The sequence below is a fragment of the Artemia sp. Qi Xiang Cuo genome, chromosome 21, assembly GCF_049724085.1.
Source record: "Artemia sp. Qi Xiang Cuo chromosome 21, ASM4972408v1, whole genome shotgun sequence".
In the NCBI taxonomy this organism is placed as follows: Eukaryota; Metazoa; Arthropoda; class Branchiopoda; order Anostraca; family Artemiidae; genus Artemia; species Artemia sp. Qi Xiang Cuo.
The window spans coordinates 46,780,238-46,792,695 of NC_142814.1; the positions used below are offsets into that span (position 1 = coordinate 46,780,238).

The 12,458-nt window shown below is 32.8% G+C and overlaps 1 protein-coding gene across 1 annotated transcript in view; it reads left to right on the forward strand.

Moving 5' to 3' along the window:
* The window catches only part of LOC148939634 (uncharacterized), a 79,479-nt gene that overhangs the window by 38,733 nt on the left and 28,288 nt on the right, over positions 1–12,458 (forward strand). The window contains exon 5 of the mRNA XM_089107183.1: positions 9,984–10,057. Coding sequence (XP_088963309.1) covers positions 9,984–10,057 — 74 coding nt within the window. The remainder of the gene's footprint in view (positions 1–9,983; positions 10,058–12,458) is intronic.

Sequence of the window (12,458 nt, forward strand, 5' to 3'; positions counted from 1 at the left end):
CAGGCACCCAGGACATAAAGAGTTTAATCAAAATATGCTACTGCGACAAATCTCTCCCGTTAAAGTTAAAAGGTGCTTTGGAGGCTTCGCAAATCACTGGGGAAGGTGCACCTGGGATGATTTTAGGTATAACTCTATTGCGGGATCCCCGTGGTTGTCAAAGGGATACTACAGAAAATATCTATATTTTTAGTACTCTCGTTTTATTCGCTAATTTCTGTGCTGATGTGACACCCCGTTTAACGCTTCCTAAATAAATTTCAGCTTTTGTGCTTCAACCGAACACTTCAAAAAATAGTAGATTTTTGTTTCTAATCAAACTGCTAAGATCTTACTTTCCTCATCTAGGATCTATTCTCTTTGTTTTGTTTTTTTTTGCACATAGCGCTAATTTACTTCTTAAGGCCAGTCTCCATTTGGCAGCTTCGGGATATATACACCGCCATTCTGCAAATTTAACTTCAATCGAGGCTTCTTTTCCAGCTCCGTATTGGCATTTCTCAGATGGTACAACTATCGTCGTTGCTTTTTCTGCAAGATGGCAGAATGGCAGAATCTGCCAAATAGAGACTGGCCTTTAGAAATGCAAAATGTATTCTAGTCACAATCCTTAGGCCGACATCTGTGATCAGATGATGATGTTTTATGATAGCCATCTATGTTCTTCAGAATGATTTGACAAAATTGCATCAAACATAGCCATCATTGGTAAAATAGTTTTATCGCATCATTTTTACCACTTTCTGGTTTAGGCATATTAATCGAAGGCTTATGACGAATTTTAGTTACTGGCTTATATCGCCAGTATTCTTTGTTATTTTAAATTTGATTTAATCTTATTTTATTTATTTTTTTTTTATTTTAATTTTATTTTATTTTTCTATTTTTTTATATATATACTGGCTTATATCGCCAGTATTTTTTTATTTTAAATTTATTTTTTATTTTATTTTTTATTTAATATTTTTATACTGGCTTATATCGCCAGTATTATTAATTTTAGTAAATCAGTATATCGCTACATTCGCATCGGGGGATAAGCAAAACAAAATAAGAATCGATGTATGCCCATTATACCGGTAAAGCTTTCACGATGAATAGATTGATAAAGTCCGTTTATCTGTTAATATCAATACGAGACAAGAAAGAATAATACAAGAATAAAAGACAAAAAAAGAAAACAAAACGGCAGAAGAGGGTAAAGAAAAGAAAAGACAAAAATAAAAGAAAAAAAACAAAAAAGAGAACAAAACGGCAGAAGAGGGTAAAGAAAAGAAAAGACAAGAATAAAAGACAAAAAGAAAACGAAAAAGAAAACAAAACGGCAGATGAGGGTAAAACTTGTCTTGAAGTTTCAGCTTTGAAACCAATTTTCTTTTTCGTAGCCTGTGTAGGGAGTAATCTGATTCTGAATTGATTGGTCGTTTCCATTCCCCAATTATCAAATTAGAAAAAGACCAGGAAAATGCTACGAGAGGTCAAAACTTGCATTTATTTAAGTATAGTCCGTACAAGAAACCCAAACCATTAATACAAAAAAATATAAAGGTGGAGCAAATATAAGAAAGAAAATAAAATACGGAAAACTTAAAATTAATAAAAAAAAATGGATAAAGCTGATGATTGGATTAAGTCAACTTAGCATTACTGATGAAAATGTAAAACCGCCCTAGCAGCTTCTTAACTTTTATATATTCAAAAGACAGAGGTTCAAGTCATTCGGGATAATTTATTTTTTCCTTCAATCCTCATCCTAAGCTATGATGTCTGACGGCAAATCCCTCTTTCTTAATTTTGCAATATAATGGTTATAATTTCACCAAATTAGGCTAGAAAAGGACTTTTGATTTTGAAATAGGTTGAAAGAAGTTGGTGAATCGTCGGATGGGCCCCCTAAGCTAAGCATATTTTTGTCTTACATTATATTTAGCTAACTTAAGTAGTTATTTACGCTGTGAGGAAGGCTTTCAAGAAACTATATGAGTGACTTTTAATTACTTAAACACCCCTATTAACTCGAAATTCTAGTATATGTTGATATTAATGAACATTTTTTTTTAAAGCCTAATTTTCAAAATTAGCACTGGTTTGCGTATGTTCCCATCCAGTTGCCACGCTTCAACTTGGCAACACTGACTCGACAGATTTTGAATCAATAGATCCTTAGCGTTTGAGATCCTATGAAAGAAAAGTGTATTTAAATATAACTAGTTAACTTTACTTATTTGTATTCACAGTTCAACTTGGCAACACTGGCGAAAATGTTAGGCTGCCCTAAGAACTTCTTAGTTTTGATATAACCAAAAGATAAACCCTAGGAATTCTTGGTTTTCAGGCAAAAATCATCTTTATTTTAATGCCATTGACATATTCAACAAGTCTTAAATTCCATACTTGCGTGATTTTACCAAATAAATAAGAAATCAAATTAAATGAAAAGTTCATTTCGCCAATCTTTTAGAATGGGGGCTTTAAAATTTGGTACCTTCTATACTGCCATAGACATTGTCTTTGAACTTGTTTCCCAACATTTCTAATTTCCTAACTTACCTATGAATACGCAAATCTTTCTCGTTTTCTAAAGTGGAAAGTCTAAAATAAGTTCTAAGGACAAAGTTGTTTACTTTTTATTGTAGCCTTAATACATTAAAAGTGAATTTTGATTGGCCAAAGAAAAATGTCTGCACGCCTCAGCATCCAAAAATAAACTAAATAAAATTAAAAACGATTAAGTTTAAGTTGTGAATTAAAGTTAATAAAATAAGGATACAAAAAAATAGTTAATAATTTTTCTATCATTTTAATTTTTCAGTACTTTGAGTTGGTTACGCATATGGATCCTCTAAAACTTACGGAGGGGTATTCTTAAGGATTTCCACTTTAGGATGGTGTTGAAACTCAAAGAGGGCTGTTTAAGTCTCTATTTATGGAGTTTTTTGGAGGACTTAAATCTTTTCATTCGGTCTTAAGAAATACCCCTAAAATCTTCCTCTGATTGTCAGGCTTCATTAGAACGTTAACCTCTATTCCTGCTGTATTGCTCAGAGGCAATCTTCAAGGGCTGGGGGGGGCTCTTGCCTCGGGTGACGAAATTTTAATGGCGCAAAATTAAAAAAATAAAATTTTAAGAATTTATAATCATTTGTAATTATTTTATTTTTATTCAAATAAAATAAATGGCGCAGTCGGTAGTAAATATAAGCATATTGAATCCGAAATAATTTTCCCCATTTAAACGTCAGATTTGAATAAATTAAAAATATTGTTAATAAATGAAAATTTTGTTAAAATTTGGTCTGAAATTTGTTAGGAGGAAGGGGTTGTATTACCTATATTTATTGTCTATGACATTATCTATGTCCCCATTATCCAATTTAATTTATTATTTAATTATTTTAGTTTCGTTCTTTTGATTATTATTATTCAATTATTTTATTTTTAAATTTATTGGTAATTAGTAATTGGTTAATGATTTTCGTTTATTAACTGTGCCTTCTATTTTAATTAAAATAAAATAAAAATCGGCTAAAAACTTTAGATCGGATATGCAATTAGTTAATTTAAAGTACCAAGGAGATGAAAAAAAAAACAACGTTTTTACCCTTTGATCCCATCTTAGGTCTATTCACATCCATAAGATTTTTTCTTGTCAGCTGTTGTTTAGGGCAATATAACATTTACGTCAATGTTGCCTCGCCGAACCATGAAAATAGATAAATAAAACTAATTAGTTAATTTGACAGTGCACTTCATCCGTATAAATTCAAACATTAACAATGTTTTGATTCCCAAAGATAAATACATCCTGAAAGGAAAGCTTCACCTTTTTAAATGTTTTGATGTCATACGTTTTTAGCTGTTTTTTTTTGCTTTTTTTTTTCACCCACATTCGTTGTTTTTAAAGTTAGCGCCAACGAATTCAGAAAACAGTGCAACTGCATACGATGTCTTTTCTATTAAAAATGGAACTATCAATTTTTCTTAAATTTAAAGATATATTGTTGCGTGTAAGTTTCCATACAACCATATCTTACAATTAGGTTTTATTTTCACTGTACTTGATACATTAGATTTTTAAAACATTGATCCCCCTCCCCTTGTCTCCCAAAAAATTTTCAAGCCGAATTGCAAAAAAGTTTTTATTTATTTACACAACTAATTTCAATTTAACAATCAATTGGTGTTTTTGTATTATTTTTAATTTTTTATTTAATTATTTTAATTCAATTCTTTTGATTATTATTATTCAATTATTTTTATTTTATTTTTAAATTTGTTATTAATTAGTAATTGATTAATGATTTTCGTTTATTAACTGCGCCCTCTATTTTAATAAAAATAAATTTTCAAAAATTACAAAATGATTATTATAACCATTAGATTATTAATTGAAATTTTGTGCCCTAAAATTTGAAATTTCCTACAAATTGTCCTTGGTATTTTAAATTTTTTACTTCCGGTTTCCTTTTTGTATTTTTTTTTTCAAGGAGTCAACAGACGAGGTTTCAGTAAAGATATCCCTCTGGGAATCGTTACAAGAGGAAATGCAGCATGTAACAAAGCTTTTCTTATAGTACTTTGCTGGGTGTCTACTCTTTTAATGTAGTCTCTGCGTTTTGCGCGTCTAAGTATTTTTCAGTTTGCTTGGGAAAATGGAACCCTATCTTCAGTAGGGATATCTTATTTACAAAACAGAAAGATTATACAAATTCATGTTAGGATAGCTGCTATAAAAGTTGAGTTTAAATCCAGTCTTCTCGGATAATCATTTATTTTTTGCTTTGGGTATGTGGAGGGCGGTGGTGATTTTTCCAAGGGGCTTTGGTCTTAAGTATAAAAACGATGTATTTCATGATTATTCATTTGTTTTTAAAGTGGTTGTTTTGACCATTTTTAGGGAGAATCCCATCCCCATGAACGCGCCTGTATGAACATTTGCGTCCCTGTATGTGTATTTGGTATGTGTATTTACGATAAAAATGGCCTGTGAAAACATAGCTTTTCAAAGTAAGAAAATATTAGATTATAGATCTCCAAAGAGTTTCTGTTGATGTAACAGGAGCGCAAATCGGCACACATGCTTTTTCTGCGGGGGGGGGGGGTTAGTGTTTCTTATAGTGAATTAACATGACAGATATTTTTCAAAATCTAAGGTTTGGTTTTTAGTTTTTCAATAGAAATACCAAAAAAAAAAAAAATCCAAAATTTAGGGGAATTTTTTTTTCAAAGAAAACACCGAAAAATGTATTTTTACATAAATCCATCTTCTTAAAGGCCACTACGAGAGGGGAAAGCTTTTGTTTCCAATTGTATATTTGCAACATTTAAAAGATATCTCTTGAAGCTGATATGTGTTTTGGCTGCCTGCCAGGTCAAAAATTAAATCGATCCTCCGCAGATATTATAGATCGTAAGCAGTTTCTATGTCACAATGCAAATCGAGCTGGCTGAACAATTAAACTGTTCAGAAACCAAATCGATCAAGCCTTTTTTTTCAAGTTAGAGAATTCTAGCTTCAAATTAGTTCGTTGAACCCCAACAGCGGGGGTGCAAATTCAAGAAAATGAAGTTAGAGGGGGGGAGTCAAGATTTTTTTTTAAGGATAATACAAAAAAAGTTTTTTTTTCAAAATCTAGAGGGGGAGGGGAATTTTGTCTTTTTTCAAGTTTTTCAGTGAGAATAGTAAAAAAAAACTTGAACGCTCTTGAATTCGTTCTTAACGCAAGAAAAAAAGACAGTTTTTTAACCAATTGAAGTTGTTTTTCTATCCCTATTATATGGTACTTGAATCTCTAAGCTGCCAAAATGTAAATAAGAAGTTAGTCGAAAAGTATAGTAAAATAAGCACCTTGAAATTAAATTTTGGAAATCACTAAGTAAAATAAGACCTAAATTATAAAATTGAATTAGAATCGTGATTTGGAAATACTGAATAATTTTTTCCTCCTTTCCTCTGCATGCAAAGCCTCTTTACCCTTAACTCATCCCTACCTTATCCTAAAGCCTCTCTACCTTATAGGCAACCTTGACTCACTAACTTCTGGCTATAAACTCCTAGGTCTTGCGGCTGATGGTACAAACACTATTATTCAGTAGTTTCTTGTTAGTAGCATTTATGTAGCTATGATGGTAGTGATAGCCAAGTAAAAAAAAAAAAAAAAAAAAAAGACACGAGGATGAAAAACCTGCCAAAATAAGTTAAAAGCATGACACCAATCAGTTTAAGAAGATGGCGAAGATGGCTATTTTTGAAGGTATAGTGTTCTTTAAGTCAACAGATCGCTGGTCTTTGAACTTTTTTTGGACGAAAAGCGTTGTCAAATTTAATTAATTTGCTTATTTTTCACGGTTCAACGTGGCAACAGCGACGAAAATGTAATATATGTAATATTTGTTATTTTCTTTTTACGAAAGTTCCAGTCTTTAGATATGGATAGACCTGAGATGGATCCAGGAGGCAAAAAATTTTATTTTAATTTTTTGGTCATTTCAACGTTTGGTCACTAAATTCTATCGTATCATGGCTGTACCCAAAGTGCTATATATTTTGCAACTTTGGGTTTCAGTGTCTAATATAGAGCAGTTGAAGGTTCATTCGGGCTTTTGTCATCATCTGCAGTTTTTGGTCAGTTACCCCTTTACAGGGATAGTTCCTTTTTTGCAAAAGCATTCTGTTCCGTACCCTTTACATGGGTTTAATTATGTAATTAAGTAAAAAAAACAACAGGTTTTTTCAACTAAAAGTAAGGAGCAATGTTAAAACTTAAAACGAACAGAAATTATTACGTATACGAGGGGGTAGCCCCCTCCTCAACACCTCGCTCTTCACACTAAAGTTTTTCGGCATTTAAAAAAAGTTACTTATTGTTCTAATTAAACAACCTTTGTGTTTCAGGATTTGTTAAAAAAAAAAAAATTGGGACAAAATTTAACTTTAGCATAAAGAGCAAGGTGTTGAGGAGGAGGCGATCCCCTCGTATACGTAATAATTTTTGTTCGTTTTAAGTTTTAATATTGCTCCCTAGTTTTAGTTGAAAAAACCTGTTTTTTTATTTAATTACCTAATAAATATTTTCTGTTCATTTTAATGTTGCTCCTTACTTTCAGTTGAAAAACTTGTTTGTTTTTTTTATTTAATTTCTGATTGTTTTTTAAATAACGCCAAGAAATCAGGCACCACTTCCACGGGAAAATCCCCCTCCCCTCGGAAATATCCTCTGGACAATTGAACCCTGGTGAAAATTTACCCCGGACAATTACTCTTAGCACCTCCACGCGTAAAATTGAGTCAATAAAGAGAAAGCAAGACATATAGAGGAATTTCGAATGGGAATTCTGGCAAATTCCCGCAGTATACAATTTCCCCTGTAAAGTTCACTCCCTAGAAATTCCCTCTCCATGGAAAATTCTCCCCGTGCAAAGTCCCCCCCCCAGCAAAAAATTCGTGTTCCCCTCCCCACCAGAAGAATGTATGCATACTTCCCAAAATACTAATACTATACAAATACTATACGTAAACAAATGGGCAACTTAAATACCTTTCCTCGGGGGCTGTGGGGGGTCATGTTATCTCCAAAGATATAGTTATAAGGCCTTTCAACTATGCTGAACAAAATAGCAATCTCAGAATTTCGATCGGACGATTTTGGTGAAAAAAGTGGTGTGGGAGGGGCCTAATTTCCCTCCAGTTTTTCGGTCATTTAAAAGGACACTAGAAATTTTAATTTCCGTTAGAATGAGCCCTCTCCCGATGTTTTAGGCCCACTAGGTCGATACGATCACCCCTGGTCGATACCAAAAAGAACATAGTTCCACGTTTTTGCAGATAAGAGCTTAAAAACTCTAGAGTTGAGTTCTCGGACACGGTGAGTCTGAGTGTGAGATTTTCATCAATATTCTGTGAATTTTAGGGTTTTTTTCCTCCTTTTTTTGAAAATCAGGCAAATTTTCTCAGGCTCGTAACGTTTGATGGGTATAATTAAACTTAATAAAACTTATATATTTGAAATCAGCATAAAAATATAATTCTTTTGATATCTATTTGTATCCAAATTCTGTTTTTTAGAGTTTCGGTTACTATTGTGCCGGGTCGCTTCTTACTTACAGTTTGTTACCAGGAATTGTTTGAAATATGATGTGTTTAGCACGGATAGAAATCGTATGTTTCATTTTCGGTTATTTAATATTATTTAAGAATATTTCTTGGATTAATACTTTTGTTTATTAGGAAGTTAAGAAGTAATTATAGTAAGAATTTAACGTTTTATTTGTGTTTTTTTCTTCTTTTCTGTCCACTTCTGTCCTTTTTTGTCCTTTATTGTCCTTTCCTCTCCTTCTGTCCACATACTGTCTAACTTACTGGCAACTTGTGACTAAGTATTAGTGATTGTATATTCAATTATCTATAGACAATCAAGGTCTGCGTCCTGAGCTCTTTAACATTTATCATATATTTAAAAAATACACATGCCTGTTCTTAAGGTCGTTCGATACGTTAAGGAATCACCCATTCTCTTCCATTACTTCCTTCCATTTCCATTCTCTTCCATTGTGTAGCAAAACTATTCAGAATTGGTTGGCCGTTCTTGCGATAATTTGTATAGCTTTGATAAGAGATCCGAATAAACGACATCTACTAAAAACCTAAAACCCGACATCTACTTCCCCGGAAATCTTAGAAAATTCATTTGACTTCTCCAGTTTTGTGCCACAGATAGAGATATTCAGAATTAATTAAAATTACATCATTATAAAGCTTTTTTTTTTTTCTTTTTTTTTTTTTTTTTTTTTTTTGTTTCTTTCTTTATTTCTTTCTTTCTTTAACGGAGTATTTTCTTTTACCACTTGGAAAACATTAAAAATCAGCTCAAAAGAAGGCTAATTGAATACAGCTTTGGAAGCTGTTGTGCTAACTGCCCTGCCAGAATTCTTTGCAGAAACAGGATGCAGACTATTTATGCTGTACGTACACTGATTAACAGCGTTTTGCTTAACAATTAGTAAAAGATTATAAGTTTCCTTTGTTTTAAAATAGCCTCTCGCTTGCTTTTTGAACTGTTGGCACATCCAAGATCCCCTATCAAAATATAACTAAATTTCTTCTGAAGCCTCTTATGGTGCTTATAAAATTTGCTAATGGGCCTTTGTCTTTGAGATTGTCAGCCGACGCTGAGATTCGCAAAATGACATTTTTAATATCGATCGCTGTTAAATGTTTTTCTTTTGGATTTGTATCTGTTTTAGATTTGTAATACCGTCGGTATTGAATTGAATTTTGTATTGAATTTATTGAAAAAAGCAAGAAATATATTTAACAAAATCAATAGTATTTTACATGCAAAATACTTGTTTTGTTGTTTGCGAAATGTTGTTTTGCAAAAACAACAAAATACTTCAAATTAGTTTCCCCCGTAAGGCTCTATGGCCAGAAAAAACAGTAGAGAAACTAAACGAAAAATTAAACAAATACATAAATCAAACATTTTTTAAATAATACACTCTCACCACCAACCCAATTAATCTCCTCCCCCCCCCCAAAAAAAAAAATCCAAGCTAGACAGGGGAGTAGTGCATGCTTCCACCTACACAAATAAACAACAGACCCATTTCGGAGACATCATTTCCTCGGAAAGCCGGGAATTGATGACCGGGAAAAACCAGTTGGCTCTTATTATTTCTTTATCATGCACATATTACTAAATTCTTCTACAAAAAAATTGTTAAGCTCTCAAATATCCCATTATTATAATGGTAACACAGCACTCTTTTTACAGGCTGAGTCCCTGCTTTTCGAGGGTATAATCTACTTTAATACCAATTGAGCCTGCAAAGCAGGACAGTAAGCAGGACAAACGGAAATGAATAAACTTATATTATATTAAGTGATGCTTGATTGAATGTTTTAATTTATATTCAAACATATTTAATGAATTTGAATTATTTCTGTAATATTTTTTTATATTTGATGATTTTATTGATTTCAGTGCAGGAAATCAATAAGAACCTCATCAAGTCTATAGAAGCTCAAAATGAAGCAGAAGAAAAATTTAGAGAGCAGGTGAGGATTTTAGAATCTGGTGAAATGGGTTTCTAAAGTGTTTGTTGGTGAAATCGGACCCAGCTATTTAGACTCCAAAGTGTTTTTTTTTTTCGAGCTTTAAGACTATTGATTGTGTTACCTTAAAACTCCCTTGAAAATGATAATGATCCTTCTATTTAAGGGTATTATATTAGAGATTGATTAACATTAGAAATTCGTCTGTTACCTAAATTTTATTCTTAAGGGGGGGGGGGGCATAACATAAAATATTTTAAGAAACGTGTAGGATTAGGCTGACGGGGATAAAATTAGGGGAGGGGGACTAATTTAGACTAAATTAGTACGGGGGTAGGCCGTAGAAATATATTAAGAAAATGTCTGTATCCAGATTTGTCTCATAGTGTGATACTTATTTCGAGCTACATAACGTGGGGCCTACAGTTAAAGGGCTTATTTGACTCCTGCTTTGAGTTGTATTGCATAAGGCCCTGAAATCCTTCTGAGCTTTAGTCTTTTAATTGTGCAGTGATGATTGTTTTTCTTTTTTTTTTGCGGAGTCTAAGTTAGAATCAGATTAGCATAGAATTTTTCCATGGGGGGAGAGTATAACACCGAATAAGGAAACATCTCTATATTTATATTTATTTATTATTCTATAAGTTATTTTGAGCTAAATATCACAGGGTCTACAGGTAAAGAGCTTATCTGACTTCTATTTTTTATTTATGTTAAATCAAGCTGGGAAAAGATCTCAAATTTTACTAGTCGTTTAGCTCCAAATTCCCCTCCTCCTAAGTTCCCCAAAGTCTCCCCATTCTTCATTTTTTTTCGAGTATTTTTGAGGATGTTCAGAGATTCTTTACACTTAGAAATTAACTCGCTTTGCAAAGACTTTTTTTTTGGGGGGGGGAGGGGGAGGGTTAACATACGAAATTTATTAAGAGACATATGCGTGTGAAGATTGGTCTTTTGACCTGATTGTTATTTTGAAGTAAATATCACGGGCCTACAGCCAAACAGCGTATCTCATTGTAATAAGGCTCGAAAATCTTTTAAGCCTTACTCGGTCTTTTAATTGTGTTACCTTAAGATTCTTCCTAAACGATATTTTCCCTCCTTTTTGAGGAGGCTAACTTGGTATTAGATTAACTAAGAATATTTTCAAGAGGGTGGGATAACAATATATTGGGAAACGTCCCTGGGGGTAAATTTTTCTCTCATTCTATTACTTATTTTAATCTAAATATCATGGTGCCTACTGCCAAATAGTATATCTGACTCCCGTTTTGGCCTTAAATAAGGTACCAGAAAATATTTGAACCTTACTTCGAGGCATAAATTGGACTTTAGGTGAGGTGGGGAGAATGGTTTAGCAAAATTTTAGGGATTTTTTTTGCTTGAAAGAATGGCAGCTAAAATTTATTCATAATATTAATATATAAGTTTGCTAATTCGTATGTGAATAATGGATGAGTGCCTCATCTTTATGAATCATGTTTGTCATATTTCTGCCAAGATCACTCGTAGCATCGGAATGACAAGAAAACTTGAGCATATTTACCCGGCTAATATCCTAAGGACACAATATATCCTAAGGACTAATATCCTGAGGATTCTTTTGCATACGCATCTAGTATACTGTATGACCTGCCAAGGTCATACACAGGATTTTTTTTTCGGAGAGGGTTTACTCAAAAAAAAACGCATACAAAATTTGTTTATATCCATTTTTTTTACATTTTTACGAGTCAGACAAACATTTCAGGGGGGACTCAAACCCCACTACCCCCCCCTCTGGGTACGGCCTTGTGACCTGCGTTCGTAGTTCATGTACGTTAGTTGAAAATGCTTCAAAATACAGTTGTTAAGTTGCCGACTGTTCAAGATATACGTTCTTCAGTCAGATCCAATTATTACGAACTTAAAATATTACATATTTCTAGTCTTGTGAAGTTCTATCATGCTCTTTTTTGTTTAAGTACCAAAATAATTTGCTGCGTAAGTACTTTAGTGGTAATTTTTTTTGCCGGCTTCAAGGGTTTGCGAGTTTAATATAAGTAGCTAAAGTAAGTTTTGAATTCCTGGAATAGTAAGTGTTCGAGCAAAGCTTTCTGTGGGTTATGTTTACCGAAGTGCATGGAATGGTTCGCCGCGGAGTATTGAACAGGAATCAAACCCAAGAGAGTTCTGGTGGTTCCTGAAATACCATTGTTTTAGGGTTTATGAAAAGAGTGGGTGATAAGTTTTCAGAATTCTTTATTTATTAAAATGATCAAATTGCTTTTTTTTTTTTTTGGGTTGATGGATTGATGATGGGATGGCCCGTAAGGTTTTCTTTTTGTTTGTTTGTTTTTATCGTTTTTTGGGGTTGATTGTCGTTATCTTTCATAAGTTGATTTAGATTTAGGCATAGTGGGGG